This window comes from Camponotus floridanus, unplaced genomic scaffold (genome assembly GCF_003227725.1).
Source record: "Camponotus floridanus strain SB8 unplaced genomic scaffold, Cflo_v7.5 scaffold90, whole genome shotgun sequence".
NCBI classification, from domain to species: Eukaryota; Metazoa; Arthropoda; class Insecta; order Hymenoptera; family Formicidae; genus Camponotus; species Camponotus floridanus.
The window spans coordinates 248616-271087 of record NW_020229861.1 but is presented as its reverse complement, the minus strand read 5'-3'; the positions used below and the strand labels follow the sequence as shown (position 1 = coordinate 271087).

The window sequence follows — 22472 nt, the reverse complement described above, 5'->3', positions numbered from 1 at the left end:
TTGTGCTTTCCATCGAAATGTTGCTATGATATTGTAAAATTTTGCGAAAAGATATTTAAATCTGAAATGGAAATAGGTTTTAATGGTTCTAATAACTTTAAACAAAGAGTAACTGCGGCAATAATTAAATTTTTTGTACCATTCATTAATTTCGCTTCACAAACAAAATCAACAAGTGACACATCTCTGAATAAATCTCTGTTTATGCTTTCTCATCCAATAATTGAAACTGTTAATCAATACGACGAATTGCACGAGATAAAAATCATTAAGTTTATTGCTGCAACATATAGACAACTACAAGATTAAATGCTTATGCAAAAATAAAAACTTTAGAATACTTGGGTGCAAAAGCTACAATTAGATCTAAATTGCACAATACTATTTTATTTTATCACATATAAATTATTTTCTAAAAAAAAATTTCAATATATATTACTTGTTATACCAAATATATTAATTATAATACCAAAGTTATATTTTTAAAATTAAATAAGAAATGAAAATATTCTGCGTGCATTTTGTAATGCATAATGAAGTGTAATATTTTCTTTTTTTATCTGTAAAATTTGTTTTATAAAAAAAAATATTTTATTTTGTTTCTTAAATATTTACGAATTGTTATTTTCTTTTAAAAATTTTAAAATGCAATAATTTTTACATAACTCATAAGTCATGTAACTCATGTATGCTTGTAATTTATGTTATATAATTTCACTACATATCTTATTTTATGACTAATAAACATTTTCGTTCTTTTCTTTTTTAATCTAATATCTTTTGTATCATTTACACCTTACCCTATGCTCTTCATTATTTTTTTCTAAATATTCAATAATTTCAATAATTTATTTATTAAATAATATTAAATAATTTGATATTTTTTTTATTTCAGATATATTGATTGGTTAATATATGTCAGTATAATTGTTAACAACTTGATAAATAATGTGTAAAGAAAATTTTGAGAAAAATATTTTATTGTATATATTATACATTATTATTGTATATATAGTGCATATTATATATATTAATAGTATGTACATATTATATGTCTTATAATGTCCAAGTTTACCTAAAAGTATCAGAGTAAATAATATTCAATTATTTTTTGTAAAATAATGTAAAAATATTACTTATTATATATTTCTATATTTTTCTACTTTATATTTATACATATAGTTGATTTTAAAAAATTGTAACTCTGTGTCTGTGTGTATAAATATATGTATAAAAATTTTTAACAAAAAATACTTAGAAATCTTCTAAGGAGCATCGGAATTAAATTATTTATCAATTTTTTGATGAGACTGTACAGCAGCTATCTCTCTCGACGACGCGACAGTGTTGCTTGCGCTCATTCCAGTATAACTATAGTTCAATGATTGCTCCTTAGGCCTAGTTCCACAATCCAGTTAATCCGAGTTTAAGTAGCAAATGGACCAATCAGGACCCAGTTTAACGTATTAAACTCGGATTAACTCGAGTTGTGGAACAGGGCCTTAGAGTATGTTCTATCACGACGCGAACATTTATGCCCGATTTCACCAACAGCGTTTAACTTTAATCTTAGTTCAACTCACTCTTTGTCTCTTTTTAAAGGAAGAGTTAGAAGGAGATAAAGAGTGAGTTAAACTAAGATTAAAGTTAAACGCTGTTGGTGAAATCGGGCATTAGTGTGACATCCCATGGCGCGTATTGCGATACGCGCGTATCGGGCGTATCGAGCTCTGACCAATGACAGACGATCCACCGTTTTTAATACACTGATGATCCGTTGAATTCATTATTCGAACGGATCGCTGTGCGATGCATTACACGTACACATACGTATGTACCATGCCATATATATGCTATATATATATTTGACGCATGCGCAAAAGTGCTAAAACAAACTAACTGTGCGAGAGAGAAGGTATCGTCTGCACCGTAATATTTTCGCTCATACTTTCTACTGAACTGGCAATATAGGAGTACTCCCAGATAGACATATGTCAGAATGTTGCCTGCATAATGACAAAATTTTAAAATTGAAAATGCTTGCATAAACATTGAAAGATGTGTCCTCATATGACATGAACGTTATCAACAAGTGAAAGAGATCTTCTGATGCTGTAAAAATTGCGACAATATGCTGCTTATTTTGTCAGAAATAGAACGCAATTAATCCGACATTATTGGAGCAATAAAAAAGGAATATATTTACAAAATTATTTTTGATTAAATATTACTATATTTTACGACTAGATTTGAAACTGATATTGAAATTGTTTCAAATCGAGATATAGTCGGTATACGCGAGATTGCTTAATTTATTTAATTTTAAGAAAGCTTGACGAAATTATATCCGCTGACGAAGTTATAGCCATTTACCTTATGTATAAATGGATGGCATTATGTATCCTTTATAATATATAAAACATTTGGCCCAACAAAATTAAATAATAATATAATTTATCTATTTCATACAAAAATTTTATACAAAAATTTTAATATTTTACATAAAAATTTTATTTATATTTATACTTGCATATTGCACTTTACATCTTAAATAGATAACGAATTATTTTCGTTTATTCGCTGGACATTTATTTGTCCGACTTATAAAAGCAACTTAATATCTGAAGCATTGGGATCAGAAATTAAATTGAACAGTATATTCTTTAATGTTATTTGTTACTCTTTGCAAACTTTATATAATTCTTCTAACTAAAATTTAAATACGAGAATGATAGCGCATCAGACGTCGCGTAGAGGTAAACGAACGAACTAATACATTTTGCGTGTGCTTTTTGTGCACACACAAATTTATTTCTAATGCCTAAAATATAACTGAATTGTAATATATGTAATATTTTATGTCAATAAAATGTTGTGTATTTCTAAATGACAATACAAAATTAAAATAGCATAAGAACGCAACTACCTCATAAATACATTACAATGCAGTAATACTAAATTAACATTTTCTATAATGATTGCAGTTGTGCGTTTATAGCAAAGTGCAGCATATTGTGAAATACACAAATATATGATAACAATATGACATCATAATGCCTACATTTAAGGTTACTTGTAATTTTATGCTGTTCTAATTGCATCACGAAGTATACATAAAATGTTTGCATGCTATGTTCAGCATATCTGTCTATCTGGGCTATATATATGCGGAATTCATAGTCTGATCTTATATTTAAGATTGTCTTGAGCTCTCATTCCACTAATCAATAGCTGCATTTAAATAATAAAATAATTCGTTATCTATTTAAGATGTAAGTAGTTATTTGATTGGTTGAATGAGTTCTTAAGATGATCTTAAGCCGGATCTACATTAGTCGTATGGTAACGTCGCAAGTCGTAAGTCGTAGGCAAATTGATCAATCATGATTGATTATTTTTGAAATAATCGACTATGGTTGGTCAATTTGCCTACGACTTATGACTTGCGACGTCACGATACGACCAATGTAGATCCGGCTTTAAATGTAAGACTGGACTATGAATACCGGCCATAAATACACTACATTGTAATATTACATATTTCATTGTAATCTAAAGGATATTTTAACATTGCAACTTCATAACAAAAATATAGTCTTATAACAATATTGTAATTTTTCATTAAAATCATTTTACAATGTGTCTGCAATTTTTCTGTGCTGTATGGGTTTTCACAAAATCTATTAAATACATGCAATTTTATTAAATAGAATTTTTAATAAATTTTTAATGAAATCTTTAATGAAATTATAAAAAAGATGAATTAATCAAGATTGCAGTATATAATTCAATATTAATTTAGTATAATTTTAGTATGATTTCTATGAAATATTTCTATTAAGAAGTATAGTTCATAAGTAATCTATTAAAAACTATAAATTTTAATATGTATACATATTTGCGAAAATATCAATTTTATAATTATATGAATATAAATGCATTAATTTTATAAGGTTACTTATTTATCAACATTGTCATTGTATAACTTATTTCTATTTATATAGGCATATCTATATGCCTATACAAATGCCTAATGCAATATGCGTAATGCCTATACATACTATCTATAAACAGATATGACACATTATTCAAATTTATTTTTTCAATTTAATGAGAATTATAAAACAAAAGTAAACTCAAAAGACTATAATAAGAACATAAGATGCACATAAATATTCATATTTTTTTCATATAAAAAAAATATTCAAAACAAAAAATATTTAAAAATCGTCGTTTTACATAATCATTAATCATATGATTATCAGTTTGAATTATTTTTTTCAGCTTTATTCTAATTTTACATACATATAATTATTTTACTAAAAATATATTCTGACTTAACATTAAGTCCCCCTTTATCACTTATATACTATAAAAATATATTCTGATTTAACATTAAGTCCTTATCACTTATAATATCACTTATAATAAAATATCTCCTTTTTAAATGTACTTGAGATGAAATTTTGTTTTTTACAAGTATACACATTCTATTTTTAGTTAACCAAAATAAGCTCCACAATTCGAGCAGCGTCTCGTCTTTAGTAGCATACAACAAATAATTCCAATGGGAAAAAAGAGAATCGCACATAGTAGACCAAGACATGTATAATCATCTTCCATCACACCTACCTATTATGTGAGTTGAATATCAATTTTTTTGACTTTGTAATATGTGTAGACAAATACATAACATTTAAATAATAAAAAAACAATGCATACTCTGCACGCAGGACAACCACCAACTAAAATAATTTCTGGAACAATGATTGCTGTAGAACCATATGATGGGACAGATCTTCCTTGATAACCAGTATCAGTATTACTAGGATAGTATCCAGGAGGTGGTTGGCATGATATATTCACTACTGATAAAAATTTATAGTAAACTATATATGAAATAAACAATGCTTTGCAAGTAATTTGATGTCACTTTCCTGTGTTCTATTCATATTATATAAATATTACTTTTTTTCAAAAACAGTTGAATATATATTTATATATATTTATATATATATATATAACATAAATTTTTTTTTATTTATATATAGTCAGCTACAAACATTTATTCTTACAATTAGTTGTATATGTATAATGCATAGTATTTTTAATTATTACTTCGAAAAATACTTCAAAAAAATAAATATCAATAAGATTAATTTAATTTAGATTAAATTGAATTATTTGTATATTATTACGAAAAACTGTATTTTTTCAAAACGTAAGAAAGAAAAAATATTTGTGTCAAATCAATCTAACCTAAAAATTAGACACACCTGTCGGAGGTGCTGAAGCCGTTACGGTGGAATACGGTGGCGGCTTTTCGATTGAATTTAATGGTTGATTTTCCATAATTAATTCTTCAATTCTTTAATAAAAGTATTATTTTACGAGAGAGAAGTAAATATGAACTTCATAACCTTCTCCAATTATTTGAGGAATCACAGTGGGTCTGTTCTTTTTAGATGCACTGTTGCAATAAGTTAGAAAGAGACAAACTTACTTTCACTTCTACTTTCTTTCACTTTAAAGCCGGATCTACATTGATCGTATCGTAACTTGCAAGTCGTAAGTGGTTCAACCACTTGAAGTTCAATCGGTTGAAATCCTAGTTACTTCTGCTTACGGTCAACTTTATCATCATTTCTATCGTCTTCTAGGGCGTAAAGGCCGCAGCACACACTCTTGCATAAGCACATAACCATAAGCATAAGGAAATTGATTGGTCCCCAAGTATATGCATAAGAAAATGAACCAATCAATTTTCTTATGCTTATGGTTATGCGCTTATGCAAAAGTGTGTGCTGCGGCCTTTACGCATACTATAAATAAATGCGCGCATATGCGTGAAACGGAACGCAGCCTAGGATACATAAAGCTAATGCGGCGTCTACAATAAGATTTTTTATTTTAAGGAGACTTAAGGCGTAAGATTTAAGAAATTGACCAATCACAGTCGAGTATTCTCTTAATACTTGACTGTGATTGGTCAATTTCTTAAGGCCGGGTCTACAATAGGTAATTTAAGCCTTAAGAGATTGACCAATCACAGTCAAGTATGAAGAGAATACTCGACTGATTGGTCAATTTCTTAAGGCTTAGAGCTTAAATTACCTATTGTAGACCCGGCCTAAGTCTTAGGGCCTATCCAGACAAACTTGCATAAGACATAAGCATATGCATAATCATAGGCTGATGGCAGAGAACTAGATGTCTGTCGTAGTCGTGGACGTAAAGTAAGACAGAGAAAAACGTAAGTCGTACAAGGCCATTGTGACAATGGCCTTGTACGTTTTTCTCTGTCTTACTTTACGTCCACGACTACGACAGACATCTAGTTCTCTGCCATCAGCCATAACCATAATAAAAACTTATCCAGATAATTATAAAATTAATCCAGTAATTTAGGCAACGATTACTGCTACGGCAAAGGTGTAATATGCAAATCAATATTTAAGAAAATAAACTTAAACTTTAGTCATTAAAAATCAGTTATCCAGATAAACTTGCATAAGCATAATGTATAGAGAAATCGACCAATCATAAAGCTGCGTTCCGAAATTCATCAATATTGGCAATGAATTTCGGAACACAATAGCCGGTGTTATTATACTATAGTTTATTATCAAAGAATAAAATATTTGCCTCGTTTCTTTTTTGTGTATATTTTTAAAATCGGCTACACTTTTGTCATACAAATGAGGAAAATTTTTGACAAGATCTATTAAAATTGTATCAGTATCGGCTTCATTATATTCATATTCATATTCTTGAGTGAGATCATTTACTTTTTCTGATTCCATCTTCTGACTCCAGTATTTATAGTGTTTTTTCTTCTGGAATATTGTTGAACCCTGTAAATATATTTTACAATTATTTTTGTATTGATCGCATACTTTTTCTGAGACATTTAAATTGGCATTTCTAACTGTATACTTTTTATTATTATGTTCTCCTAATAAATCGATTATAGAAAAGTATAAATATATAATTAATAATAATGTACGTATAATGTATGTAGTAAAATGTAAAAATATGTAATCAACAATGTGTTTACAATTCATGAATTTAATATGACAATCACTATATTTATTTATAATTGTATGCATAGAAAGATTGTATAATATATTAAAAAATTGTAAGAATATATAAAATTTATAAAAATTTATAACAAATTCTAATATTGTAAATATAATGTAATATTGTAAATTGTGACAAAATTAAATATATATTAGCTATAAAAATGTATATCATATCTTATCATTATACAGAAATATTTTTTAATTATTTATTCGTTTTTTATTTTTAGCTATCTTACCTGCACAATGGAATAACTTGGTGAGCGAAAACTGAGTACCCGGTTGTCAGAGAATATCAGACTGGTTTAATCATAGATTATAATAAGTATATAGATTATAATAAGTATATAAATTATCGGATGATATTCTAGACCAATGTCACAGTAATGTCCTATAAAATGGTATTAGCTCTTGCATACACATATGCATAAAATTTCAACGATATGAAATCTAGTGACTTTACTTTTGCTTGTGCATATGTTACATTTATGTTGATTTATGTTTCATCACGATTTTTCTATAAAAAACGTGATTGGCTTAGCTCACTATGCATACGCCATGCAAGCTTTCTGGATACACAAAATTTTTCGACATTATGGCTGGTATTCATAGTTCGATCTTAAGACGATCTCAAATATAAGATCGGACTATGAATACCGGCCACAATATTTATTTTATTAATTTTTTATTTTTATATATTTATTTTTATATCCAATAATTTATATTTTTATTACATAACGTGAAACATTTATTCAATAAATAACAATAAGAATAATTATATATATATATATATATATATATATATATATATATAATATTTATATACAATATAAAAAACGTAAGACATGTCTTTACGTTACGATTTTTTCTGTGCGTTGACTGAAGTTTAAATTTACGTACGGAATTAAATTTACCATTGATATTTAATGTAATGTAATGCGTTACGGAAGACCTTGTGTGGAGGCCCTTAAGAGAATATTCGATTGTGATTGATCAATTTCTTAAGTCTTATGTCTTAAGTCTCCTTAAAATCTCATCTGGTCTATGTTTGAATTCACCAATCATGTTCGATTGCTACTTAGGCCCAGTTTCACAATCCAGTTAATCCGAGTTTAAGTAGCAAATGGACCAATCAGGACCCAGTTTAACTCGTATTAAACTCGGATTAACTCGAGTTGTGGAACCGGGCCTTAGCCCCTCAATGAGCGGTTGTGCTTCTGGATGCACTGGGCTGCATTCAGAAATCCTATTCGTAAAGTCGAGTGATATTTAACCTACCAATCGGCATCGAGAAATGTTTGCTCCTTTTGTCGTGATTGATCGATTTTGATGTTACTTTACGATACGGGTAGGATTTCTGAACGCGCCTCTATGTTTCAATCGTGTGGGATCCAATTGACCACGTCGTCAATTGGCCAATTCAAAATAGGACTCTCTGATTGGTTAGTCGTTGCTGGTTACCCTAGGCACACGTCGATATAATTGGCTGTTCAATCGCAACGTGGTCAAACGGGACGCTTCCGTTTCCAATCTAGTATCTAATATCATTATATGTAAAGTCTCTTCCATTCCGAAGAGTGAATCAAAGCGTTCGCCATCTTCTTGTTGCTGGTCCTCGGAGGCTTGGAATTTTGTGGTCTTTGGATAAAATAATTGACTTGGCAAAATTCGTCAGTTAAAAATCTTGCCTGCTCAATCGTAAGAAGCAAATTCGTGAAGATGAGTTATGGTAGACCTCCGCCTCGTATCGATGGGATGGTCTCTCTGAAAGTCGACAATCTTACATATAGGACAACGCCGGAGGATCTTAGACGCGTGTTCGAGCGTTGTGGTGAAGTCGGCGATATTTACATCCCTCGCGATCGCTTCACGCGCGAAAGTCGAGGCTTCGCGTTTGTCAGGTGAGCGATCAGATGTGACAGCGATTGATGCGCCGTGAGTATGTGGCATATTGTCGATTTAACGGGATATGTATGTATTCAACATTGCCAAGATTCCAAATGCACGGACGCGGTTGATAATGGTGCTGACGTCATGGCAAGAGTTCCATTATATACGGTGTGACTTTTAGAGCCTAATCATTCCGATAGTTTTTATTTGTTGACTATAGGTTTTTATTTGTTGACTAGAAATAATTTTATAATTTTTCACGAAAATTATAATATTTTATTATTATACTGTAGATTTTTTAGATTATTTTTATATATTTTCTACAACACTTAAAAAGCTACAAAATGAGATCATATTTGTAGTTTTTTAAAAATTATATAGAAGTTGTGATTTTCTACAATTACATTACATAATTATTACTTATTATTTTTACAATTTATTACATTGTTCATAAAAATGTTTGTAAAAATTTATAAATATTTTTTACAACTCACTAAAACTTTCTACAACTTATCACAAATTTCTACAATTTTTAAAAATTTGTAGAAAATTGTGATTGTAAAAAATTTTAATTTCTTATAAAAATTATAAAATTATTTATATATTATTAATTATTTATACATAATTATTTATACATTATAGTACATTATACAATTTATACATTAATTATACATTAGAGGAAAAAATTCTGAAAATGTTCAAAAAGCATAAATCAAATGCTTTAAATATATTTTTTGATAGATTCTATGATAAGCGTGATGCAGAAGATGCATTAGATGCCATGGATGGAAGGCTGTTGGATGGCAGGGAACTCCGAGTTCAAATGGCACGATATGGACGCCCAACATCTCCTCATCGAAGCCGCGGAAGTCGTCGTCGTGGACGGTAAGTTATTATCATTTTAGATACAATACATACTGCAACTATCACATTTTATAAGAAAAACTCTTTCTGAATGAAATTTCAAATTTAGCAAATTTTCAGAATAAAATTGTATATAACATAGATATCAGTTTTGAAATAAATTAATATTTTTATTTCAGACATAAGTTAATTTTAATATTGAATTGCTAAATCTTGTCTTATTGAATAATCAGTTTCAAAATACAATAATATGGTTTTCAATTTTTAATTAAATTTTTACTCCTTTTACTTTCTTAAATAAAAAACAATATTATATATTAATAATAAATGATAAGAAAAATAATAATCTCTATGATGAAAAATAGATAAAAGATTAATAAATTAATAGACAGATTAATAAAACAAACAATATATAACAATACATAATTTTTGAAAGCTTGAATATTACAATAATGTATAAGATTAAAAAAAATATGTTTTATAATAATGTTTTCATTACTTTGTCATGTTATTAATATTCCCAGTAAACATTGTTATATTAATGTTATATAAAAATAATAAAATAAAATGTTAGAAGTAGGTATTACTGATAAGATATTAATTGTAGTTTCATGCAAATTTTAATATATGTTATATTTTAATTATATTTTATATAGATTTGATTCATATAGAATATGGAGATAATTAAATGAAACAAATTTTATATATTTAATCACTGATATCTCTATATGTAATTGAATAGAACACCGGAAGTTATTACATTTAGCGAAATTTTTTTTCGTTTCGAAATATAATTTTTTCGTTTATTGTTTTTTTTTTCACTTAATAGATCAATCAGGGAAAAAAAATAAAAATTTTGAAGCGAAAATCGCATGGAATGAAGCACATTTATAATAAACAAAATCTACAACTTCGAATTTCTATTGTCATCAGTTTTATCGTCCTATTCAGCCTATGACTATATTTTAATTATGTATAAAGATTAGTGTATTTAATTTATAAAATTGAGGATTTAATTTACATTAAAATTTAAATTTTTTGCTTTAAATAGATAGTTAATGGATTATTTTTTTTTTCATACATTTATCCATCCAATTTCAAATAATTTGTTGGATATTGGGATTGCATTGGAAATTAAATTGACAAAAAAAAGATATGCTTTAGATTTTATATTATTCATTCTTTGTATGCTTTATATATACATTTATTTATGAAAAATGAAAGATGAAAAATTAAATGTGATTTAGCTAAGTCTAATTTTATCATGTAGCAATAAGCAAAAGAAAATATATACAAGGTGTTTCATTTAACTCTTACACCTCAAATAACTCTGTTATTTTTACATATATAAAAAAATGGTAAAGAAAGAAGTTGTATGAATGAAAGGGGGACATAAGATGGTGACAATTATTTGACTTTGGATAGTCTTTTGAAGGTCAGATGAAGATCACCTTTAAATTCCTAAATGGAAACTTCATTTTTCATTGCATTTTTGTAGCTTACTTCGAAAGCTTTTCAAAACACTATAATAAAATATTTTTTTATTGAGTACTTTTCGAGTTATGAGACTCGAAATAACTTCTTAATTTTACATAAACCGTAAAATATCTAGTAAAATATTTATTTTCCGATTATCTTATCTCGATACTTTTATGCACAAAATAATGTGAGGAATCAATTGATGTAAAAAAGACAGTTATTTAAAAAAAAATGTAATTTGCAATGAACAATTATCAACAGCTGCAAAATTATAAGAAATACGCCAGGAATCTTTGAGCATGTTAGACACTCAACAATGGATAGATGGATGGAAGCGTGTGTTTTAGTTAACGGTGGTCATTTTCAACAATTTCTGTAAATAAAAATGAAGTTGTTTCCTTTCATGGCTTTCCACTTTTTTAAATCAGATATTAATAATTAAATGAGTCGTAACTCTTGTGGGATGTGTTTTTGGACTAACGTTTATCAGAATTTTTTTCATCCTTATAACGAGCCCAATCCAATCCTTGATTTTGACCAACTATTTCAGAATCACCCTGTATATAATATGTTGCAATAATCTTTCTCTTTTATATTACTGTTGTGTAATATTGCAAAATAATATGTATGATGTATTACATAATTACATAATTGATTTGATTACTTAATTACCAACTCTATACATGACAATATTCTGTATGTATCAATTCTATATAACAACAAATTATATATAACAATGTTATATATTGTTACGTATGTTATATTATATGTTATATCTATGAAATTATAATTAATCTATGAATGGGTAATTACAATTCAACCAATCATACTTATGTATATTATTTGTAACATTCTGTTATTACTTTCATATAGATAATTTACTCTATATTATTTGTTATTTTCACATTTCTATCACTGCAACAGTATTTACTGGGATTAATAAAATAGAGAAAGTGATAGAATAAGTACAATTATAAAGGACTTCACTAAAATCTTATAGTGATTTTAATGAAATTGTCTAAAAGTTGGGTGTTTTCGTCTATGACCTCCTGATCAAAAGTTTCAATAAGCACGACCTTTAATGAACCTTAAATGAACAGATTTTTTGTTACAGGCAAAACGGAGAATTAGATGCATGTGCATACGCTGGAGATGTATTCGATATTACATGTGGAAATATGCGTGTATGTTTATACAGGGTGGCCCTGTATAAACATGGGCCGAAAAATACTTCCTTAAGAAGTTATCGCTCAAAAACCTCTGATGAAGAAAGAGCAAAATGTGAAAAGAAAATGAAACTAAATAAATTTCTTGAAAAACGTCTTTATTCATTTTCTACTATTACGTGCTATTACTAAAATATTAGTTTAAAAAAAATTATTTTATTTTCATAAAAGAAAAAGATTTTTATTTTTTATTTTTATTTTTATTTTTATTTTTTTCAAGAAATTTATTTAGTTTAATTTTCTTTTTATTTCATTTTCTTTTCACCTTTTGCTCTTCCTTCATCAGAGAGTTTTTGAGCGATAACTTCTTAAGAAAAACATTTTTCGATCCATGTTTATAGGAAATTTTTTGTTCAGAATTAAATTTCCTATAAGATCTCAAAGTCTGGCTGGAACGTTCGTGGCCACCCTGTATATTCACGCGCGTAAGCATGCATGCATGCAGAGTTTCCCATTTTAATTGTATACCCCGATTAACATCGCAGAAAATGGTCAGATGAAAAAATATTTTAGACAAAAAGTTGTAGAGTTCGGATAGGGACATCTGATGGTGACATTGGCCTTGAATGAAAGTGCCAAGGTCATATGGAGTTTAACTTTGTTTTGTTGTATTTTTTTTGTTAAAGTGTTTTTACGTACTTTTCGAGTTATGAGCAGAGTCCGGATCTAGGTGTCAGTTTTTCCAAGTGCAAGCTGGCAGCTGAGCGTCGCGAAAAACAGTACTGTCTACGCCGCGCCGATCTAGTGATCTAATAAACATATATTTCTATATTTATACATATATACAGGATGAGGAAAAAGTATGGAAACCCTTAAATTTTTCGAAAACTATGCATTTTAGAAACATATGTTTCAGACAAAAATTGTAGGGTTTCAAGTAACGCATTACAGCAATATCAGTATGACCTTGAATAGTGTTGTCAAGATCACGTGAAGGTCACCTTCAATTTCTTAAATGGAACATCCTATTTTTCATTAAATATTCTTATAGCTTATCTCGAGAGCTTTCTAAAACATTATAATAAAGTATATTTTCATTATGTATTTTCCGAGTTATGAAGCTTGAAGTAATTTCTTAATTTTATATAAACCATAAAATATTTATACTAATAAAATATTTATTTTTGATTATTTTACCTTAATACTGTTATATATAAAATAATGTGAGGAAAGAATATTGTAATTTGCAATTTACAATTACATATTTTTTTTTCGAAACAATTATTTGTTTCCTTTACACCAATTGATTCCTCTCATTATTTTGTGCATAAAAGTATTAAGGTAAGATAATCGAAAAATGAATATTTTATTAGATATTTTACGGTTTATGTAAAATTAAGAAATTATTTCAAGCCTTATAACTCGAAAAGTACTCCATGAAAAATAACTTAACTATATATATAGTGTTTTAGAAAGCTCTCGAGATAAGTTACAAGAATATGTAATGAAAAATAGGGAGTTCCAGTTAAAAAATTCAAAGTGATTTTTATGTGATCTCAACAACATTCTTTAAGGTCATACTGATGTTGCTATGTAATACGTTACTTGAAACCCTACAACTTTTATCTGAAACATTTGTTTCTAAAATGCATAGTTTTCGAAAAATTTAAGGATTTCCATACTTTTTCTTCACCCTGTATATGTATATGTATTTGTATTCTATGCAGCAATGCACCTTTGCTACGTTAGATGCGGACTCTGGTTATGAAGCTTGAAATAATTTCTTAATTTTACATAAATCATAAAATATCTCATAAAATATTCATTTTTCGATGATATTTCCATGATATTTTTATACACAAAATAATGAGACAAATCAATTGGTGTAAAGAAAATACACATAGTTGTTAAAAAAAAATATGTAATTGTAAATTAATTGTAAATTATACGTATTTTTTCATAAAAACAACTATGTTTTTAAAACTGTATTTTTTTTACACCAATTAATTCCTCTAATTATTTTATGCATAAGAATATTGAGGTAATATCATCGAAAAATGAATATTTTACGAGATATTTCATGGTTTATGTAAAATGAAGAACTTATTTTGAGCCTCATAATTCGAAAAATACGTAAAAATATTTTATTGTAGTATTTTGGTAAGCTCTCGAGATATAATACAAGAATGTGCAATGAAAAAATAAGGAATTTAAAAAAACAAAATTGAATTCATATGTCTTTAGCACCTTCACTCAAAATCAAATTAAACCACCATCAGATGTCCCCCTCAGAACCTTACAACTTTTGTCTAAAACATTTTTTCAAATCAACCACTTTCTGCGATATTAATCGGTATGTATAATTAAAATGGGACACTCTTTATACACACACACACACACACTCATGTATACATGCGAATATACCAACATATACCTATATTTCCACATGTCGAATACATGCGTACTTTCCAGCGTACATGAATCTAATTGTCCATTTGGAACAATTAAACGTCGTAACCAGTGTTTGCTGTAGATAATTTCAAAATTATCTAGATAAAGATAAAGATAAAAACTCGTAAATTTATCTTAAATGAGATAAAAATGATTTTGCTTTTACTTAATCTAGATGAAAGATTAGATAATTATCTAGATATTTTTGTTTATTTTAGAAGACTATAAATATTTATAAAAAATGTGACGCAGATTATAAATGGGATATTAAAATCATAAACACATATTCTTTCTCTTTTCCTAAAGAATATTTAAATAATAGTAAAAAGGTATATAAATGATATGATAAATATTTATTTATTAATTTATATTTATAATATATTTATAATATAATAATAATATATTTATATTATATTAATAATAATAATATAAAAAATATATTTTAGATATTTTAGATAGATTTTTAGAAGCTTGCCTGGAAAACTTTTTTGCATAATGAAAACGTCATCTTATTGTTAGACAATTTTTAGATAAGATGACATATATTTTTTATCTAAAATAAAGATAAAGATACTTTGTATTTCTTCATTTAGTTAAAGATAAAGATGATCCATTTCTTTATCTAGATGATTATCTAGATAATTTTGTTTACGACAATTAATCGGATCTCTGATCGAACTGAGCAGTGGTACTTAGCGATAGACTTCCTAAATTTCCCTAGACTAATCCGGATCAATGATGTGTCTCTGAAGTAATCGAATCAGATTAACAGTCATCGAAAGAAATTGCGGTCGAGCTGATCGAAAAAATTGTGAAAAACATCATAAGAAATTATAGAAGATACTTTATTATTCTTTTAATTAATATATCTTTATTTATCAAATATATATTAATAAACAAATGTATTTTACTAGAATAAGATGTTTTCTATAAAATAAGAATAAGTTGTTAATTTAATTCGATTACTTCAGAGACACATCATTGATCCGGATTAGTCTAGGGAAATTTAGAAAGCTATCTATCGCTGAGTACCGCTGAATACCTGTTCAGTCTGATCAAAGATCCGATTAATTGTCGTAAATACCCTTTATCTAGATACCAGCAAACACTGATCGTAACAAAAAATTTGTTCGTTTTTGAAAGTCGTATTCATTGATATTTTAGATTAGGAGGTCATAAATTAAAATCCAATTTTTAGACAGTTTCATTGAAACCACTTTTCCATAAGATTTGTGCAGTATTTTTTCCAATGTACAGCTATTTTCTTATAGTAGACAAGTATACAAGTATACAAATTTTAATATTTGAACATGTTTCTAGATCACGCAGTAGAAGTAGGGATCGTAGGCGTTCTCGATCTCGATCCCGCAGTAGATCGCGTAGCCGTGATAGAGATCGTAGGCGCTCTTATACCCGCAGTCGTAGTCGCTCTCGTTCTGATAGCAAAAGCTCGCGCGGAAAGTCACGCTCACGCAGCAAGTCCCAGGACAGGCAAAAGGATAGCCGTTCCAAATCTAGGTAAGAATTATTCAATTAATATTGTCGTTAAAATGAAAAAATGATTCAAACAACTATAAGCTATTAGATCACTTATTATAATCGATCAATAATTTTTTATTTTTAGGGACTGAGCTTGTCAAAGAATATGCAAGAGGATGACATTGAGTGTGTGCGCATCCAACGAGTGCCGAATAATCTATGTTGAGATTGCAAAAGGTATTCCATCATCTACTATAGCAACACTCGCACGCTTCTTCATGTTCTTCTATCATTTAAATACATACATGTTATATACATATACATATATATATATATATATATACATATATATACATATATATATATATATATATATATATATATTTCAATTAATAATTACATATATCCTTGATTTGTGGAGACGCGAGTTAGTTTCTGCTCTGTAATACGTGTATTTTTTTCTCACATGCTTTCCTTTTATTCGCGTTTTATGATGTTTTTGTTATGCAACTATCGCCGGTCATGTTTCATGATTAATCAATTGATAATTAATTCTGCTCATTCACGCGATGATTTAAATTTGAATCGTACTTCGTAATTCAATAAATTTTTATTAATAAATTTTATAATGTTAGATTTATGCATCATTTGTTGTGAAATCCACAAAGCTACATGCAGCATTTACGATATTTTTTATCGATGGAGATTAATATTGCAAAATAGAAATAAAGCCTTATGATTTATTCTTCTACTTTCTAAATATTCTGTCATATAATATTATGCAAGTACACACTTTTAAACAATGTTGACAAACATTGCAAATATATATAAACAATTTTTTGTCTATTTCACATTTAGAACTTTATTAATTTTCTAAAATCACAAATAAAGTTTCTTAGTTTTGCTCGAAAATTCTTCTACATACTGTAACAATACCATTTCGTAAAAAGAACTTTTTCTGAATGGGATTTAAAATTTAGAAAATAGTGAGAATAAAATTGTTTAAAATATACATAGATATCAGTATTGAATAATCAGTTAGTTTCAAAATACAACAATGTATAGTTTTTTAATTTAAATTGAAATTTTTGTCTCTTATCTTCTTATTCATAAAAAAACAATATTAATAATAAATAAGAAAATAATCTCTATAATCTAAAAGAGAGATTAATAATGAAATAACACATAACATAATTTTTTGAAAGCCTGACTATTGCAATAATTTATAAAAATTAGAAAAAAATATTCCTAAATCTGTATTTAATAAAAATATTCTTTATATATAAATTATAAGAATAAAAATATTCTTATAATATTCTCATTACTTAAGAATGTTTTTGTCAACAATGTCTTTGGGTGTGCACACTAAAGTCAAGGAAAATTTTTTAATACTTGGAGAATCATTTCAAATTTTTAGGTTTGTTTTCACGCACGACAATATATTTCTAGAAATAAGTTTTGTGTTGATAGGCAATCGTTCATGTAAATCTGCATATCGTAGATTCATTTGTAATAAAGCGCAATGGATTGCAGAAAACGGAACTGTCTACGTATTCCTTGTTTTTCCTTTATGAATTTTAATATATAATATTCTCTTGCTCTAGGTAATTATTCATAAAAAAACTTCTGTATATAAAATATATAAATGCTAAATCAATGTGTATCACAAGATAGTTCTTACTAAAATATAAATTTTTTCCAATTATTTTTAAATTATAATTGTTATTCATTCAGTTGTATTACGGAGAAAAATGATCAGAAAAATTCTCTTACTTTGGACTTCTGCCAATTACTAAATATATTTAACTAAAATAATAAATAATACAATTTCTTTTTTTTATACAAAGTATATACAAAATATATAAAAAGTATATACGAGATATATGTATACATACATATTCGTTTTTTATACAAGGTATTTTTTAGCTGGTATATGAATAAAACAAAATTTTTCTTTTTATTTAGTACAAATTGTAATAAATTTACATATATAATTTTACTTACTGTACAAACAATATGTAGGCAAAAAATAATTTCTTAAAAGCCTTAAAGATAAAAAATCTAATAATTTTTGCTCAATATATAAACACACATATGTATGTATGTGTGCGAGCGTATGTGTGCGTGCGTATATACAAAATACAATATAGAAATGAAATATATACATGCATTATATATATATGTGTGTATGTGTGTGTACACACATACACATACATACATACATATATACAATACATATACAGAGTGAGGGGGATTTAAAGTATTACAAGTTATTATTTCTGAAAGTACACGTTATAATAAAAAATGTATCAGATAAAAATTATTTGACTCGAAGGGGAGACTAAGAAGGTGCCATTAGTTTAACCTTGTATAGTCATTTGAAAGTCACATGAAGGTCACCTTAGTTTTTTAAATGAAACTCCTATTTTTTATTGCACATTCTTATAGCTTATCTCGAAAGCTTTCCAAAACACTACAATAAAGTATTTTTTTGAGTACTTTTGAATTATGAGACTTGAAATATTTTTTTTATTTTATATAAATTATAAAATATCTCGAATTCATTTTTTGATTATCTTATCTCAATATTTTTATGCACAAAATAATGAGAAGAGTCAATTGGTGCAAAAAAAAACACAATTGTTTTTAAGAAAAAATATGTAATTTTGTAAGTTACATATTTTTTTTCTTAAAGCAACTGTGCATTTTTTACGTCAATTGATTCCTTTCATTATTTTGTGCATAAAATGAAAGTAAGATAATAAAAAAATGAATATTTTATGACATTTTCTAATTTATGTAAAATGTAGAAATTATTTCGTAACTCGAAAAGTACTCTATGAAAAAATACTTAATTATAGTGTTTTGGGAAGCTTTCGAGATTAGCTACAAAAATAAGGGTTTCATTTAAAGAATTAAAGATGACCTTCATATGACTATCCAGGATCAAACCAATAGCACCTTCTTATATCCCTCTTCAAGTCAAATAACTTTTGTCTCAAACATTTTTGTTCTAATGTATACTTTCAGAAATAATAGCTTGTAACACTTTAAATGCCTCACTCTGTATACATCGATATATATTATACATTATTGCATATTATGTTAAAATTATCTATATTTATTTACCGATTTGCTAGCGATTGGCTAGTTCTTGAAATTTTTTTAGAAATCTAAGAAACAAGAAGCTTATAGATCCTTGGATTTAAGGGTGGTTACGAGGTATTAAATTAGTATTTCGCGAAAAATTTAATTGCATGTATAATTGTTATAATCAAAATGTATATGTACAATTATTTTATAATTTTGTAAAATAGCGTAAAACAAATATATCGCGCAAACTTGTATGTATATACGTGATTTAATTTTATTTAATCTATATTTTTTTCAAAAAATGTATGAATTATATAATGCATATAATATGAAAATTCATCATACATTTTTTGAAAAAATTATAGATTAAATAAAATAAAATCACGTATATACATATGTATATACAAGTTTGCGCAAGATATTTATGTTTCAGAAAATTAATATTTTGTATTCAATGCTGTTATTCCGTACTACGATCCTGATACATAAAATCTTGATAGCAAAGTTAATCTAATGGTTACACTATAATCAAATTTACATGTATTTCAGATATATTAATTCGATATTTTTGTAATATATTCCTCATATTCCTCATATTCCCATCTGTTTTCCCTGTGTGTTTCCTTATCCTATAAAAAAGAAACTACCACTACTTTCATACACGGATGCGACGCATATATTTCATGATAACTAAGTTGTTATTTTATGGTGCCACAGGCGGTGGAAAGGAGTGGCGTGGCGCGGGTGTAGCCGATGATGGGGTAGCTGAGAGTAAGCAGTAAGCCGAGTAGCAGGGGGCTGTAAGCAGTTTGCAGTAGCGAGAAAGAGAGAGCGGTGTTGGTGCGGTGCGGTGCGGTGCGGTGCGTTGCGGTGTGAAGCGATCCGAAGCGGTCTGTTCCGGTCCGGTGCGCTCCGATAATCGAGTGGTTCGTTCAAAGCGGGTTTGCGAAAAATCAGGCCAAAAATGAAGGGAATACACACGCACACGCACGCACATACATGCATACATATATACATACATACATACATACATACATACATACATACATACATACATACATACATACATACATACATACATACATACATACATACATACATACATACATACAAAAAAAAAAAATACATACATACAAATACATACATACATACATACAAAAAAAAAAATACATACATACATACATACATACATACATACATACATACATACATACATACATACATACATACATACATACATACATACATACATACATACATACATACATATATACATACATAGAAACATACATACATACATACATACATACATACATACATACATACATACATACATACATACATACATACATACATACATACATACATACATACATGCATACATATATACATACATAGAAACATACATACATATACATACATAGAAACATACATACATATATACATACGTACATGCATGCATACACACATATACGTACATATGCGCGCACACAAAATATATACACATCCATGCATACATACATACATGGCGCGCGCGCGCGCGCACGCACACACACACACACACACACACACACACACACACACGTATGTATGTGTGTATATAGAAGAAAAGTAGGCAAAGGGGATAGATATGCTAAATGATCCATTCAGACAATCCATTATTGCGAATCTGCTGCTGATTTCTAGGAACATCCAGGACACCATATTGGATTCTAACATGACGTCAAATAAACCATTACCAGATTCAAGAAAAGAATTGATTGATTCATAGTACATCGCATTCATTGATTAATCATCGTGAACGGAAACATGTGATCTAATCATATACAGGGTGGCCCACGTAAAGGGTTACAAATTTATATCTCAGAAACGAAGCAATTTGGAGAAAAATGTTTCAGACAAAAGTTGTATGGTTTCGAGGGGGGCATAAGATGGTGCCATTAGTTTGACCTTGAAGAATCACCTGAAGGTCACGTGAAGGTCACCTCCAACTTTTTAAATGAGACACCCTATATGTTTTTGCATATTCTTGTAGCTCATCTCGAGAGCTTTTCAAAACACTTAAGTTAGTTTTCATTAAGTACTTTCAAAAACGCTATAATTCAGTTAGTTTTCATTAAGTACTTTCCGAATTATGAGGCTTGAAATTTCTTAATTTTACGAAAACTATAAAATATCTACTAAAATCTTCATTTTTCGATTATCTTACATTAATACTTTTATATATAAAATAATGAGAGGAATCAAGAAAAACAATTCTTTTGGTATAAAGAAAAAACATATCTATTTTTAAGAAAAATATGTAATTGTTAATTGTAAATTACATTTTTTTTCGAAACAATTATGTTTTTTCTTTACATCAATTGATTCCTCATTATTTTGTACATAAAAGTATTAAGATAAGATAATCAAAAAATGAATATTTTATTAGATATTTTATGGTTTATGTAAAATTAAGAAATGATTTCAAGCCTCATAATTCGGAAAGTACTTAATGAAAACTAACTGAATTATAGCGTTTTTGAAAGCTCTCGAGAAGAATATGCAAAAGCATATAGGGTAACTCATTTAAAAAGTTGGAAGTGACCTTCACATGACCTTCAGGTGACTCTTCAAAGGTCAAACTAACGGCATCATCTTATGTCCTCCTCGAAACCATACAACTTTTGTCTGAAACATTTTTCTCTAAATTGCTTCGTTTTCGAAATATAAATTTGTAACCTTTTACGTGGGCCATTCTGCATAAATTATGAAAGAACAATACAAATACATTTCAGCATTTATATGACAATTCAGGAAGTAGTAGTAATAGAGAAAGAATTTACTAAATAATCTGATGCTGATATAATTTACTCAATTTGATCTCTAATATAATTTATTAGACAAGAAATTTCAATTTTCACGAGATCAGATAAACTTGCAGGGTACTATTACATATTTCTTTTGCAGAATATGTAACTTGTTATAAAAG

The 22472-nt window shown here is 27.8% G+C and overlaps 2 protein-coding genes across 4 annotated transcripts; one reads left to right on the top strand and one right to left on the bottom strand.

Annotated features, from left to right (window-relative positions):
• Positions 1 to 4320: 4320 nt before the first annotated feature.
• LOC105257078 (brain protein I3) lies at positions 4321 to 5497 on the bottom strand. 2 transcript variants are annotated; one of them, XM_011267445.3, is made up of 3 exons: positions 5277 to 5497; positions 4723 to 4868; positions 4321 to 4632 (listed from the first exon to the last, which is right to left on the bottom strand). In XM_011267445.3, the coding sequence occupies exons 1-3, from the start codon at positions 5350 to 5352 to the stop codon at positions 4501 to 4503; spliced, it is 354 nt and encodes a 117-aa protein (XP_011265747.1). In that variant the 5' UTR covers positions 5353 to 5497; the 3' UTR covers positions 4321 to 4500. The 2 variants fall into 2 exon arrangements, with proteins under 2 accessions (XP_011265747.1, XP_011265749.1); XM_011267447.3 differs by having other exon boundaries at positions 4723 to 4865.
• A 3140-nt stretch (positions 5498 to 8637) lies between these two features.
• Positions 8638 to 20550, top strand: LOC105257077 (serine/arginine-rich splicing factor 2). 2 transcript variants are annotated; one of them, XR_889638.3, is made up of 5 exons: positions 8638 to 8980; positions 9711 to 9854; positions 16250 to 16447; positions 16554 to 16645; positions 20219 to 20550. XR_889638.3 is itself a non-coding variant. In XM_011267444.3 (4 exons), the coding sequence occupies exons 1-4, from the start codon at positions 8799 to 8801 to the stop codon at positions 16558 to 16560; spliced, it is 531 nt and encodes a 176-aa protein (XP_011265746.1). In that variant the 5' UTR covers positions 8638 to 8798; the 3' UTR covers positions 16561 to 16742. The 2 variants fall into 2 exon arrangements, 1 of the variants encoding a protein (XP_011265746.1); XM_011267444.3 differs by lacking the exon at positions 20219 to 20550 and having other exon boundaries at positions 16554 to 16742.
• The last annotated feature ends 1922 nt before the right edge of the window (positions 20551 to 22472 follow it).

What these genes read in the sequence shown, in the direction of transcription:
- LOC105257078 (XM_011267445.3), bottom strand. Translation starts at nt 5,352, where the DNA reads ATGGAAAATCAACCATTAAATTCAATCGAAAAGCCGCCACCGTATTCC. An exon ending in GGCTTCAGCACCTCCGACAG is followed by an intron (nt 4,869 to 5,276) that starts GTGTGTCTAATT and finishes AATTTTTATCAG; the next exon opens with TAGTGAATATATCATGCCAA. An exon ending in GTGGTTGTCCTGCGTGCAGA is followed by an intron (nt 4,633 to 4,722) that starts GTATGCATTGTT and finishes CTCACATAATAG; the next exon opens with GTAGGTGTGATGGAAGATGA.
- LOC105257077 (XM_011267444.3), top strand. Translation starts at nt 8,799, where the DNA reads ATGAGTTATGGTAGACCTCCGCCTCGTATCGATGGGATGGTCTCTCTG. An exon ending in CGAGGCTTCGCGTTTGTCAG is followed by an intron (nt 8,981 to 9,710) that starts GTGAGCGATCAG and finishes ATTTTTTGATAG; the next exon opens with ATTCTATGATAAGCGTGATG. An exon ending in GGAAGTCGTCGTCGTGGACG is followed by an intron (nt 9,855 to 16,249) that starts GTAAGTTATTAT and finishes ACATGTTTCTAG; the next exon opens with ATCACGCAGTAGAAGTAGGG.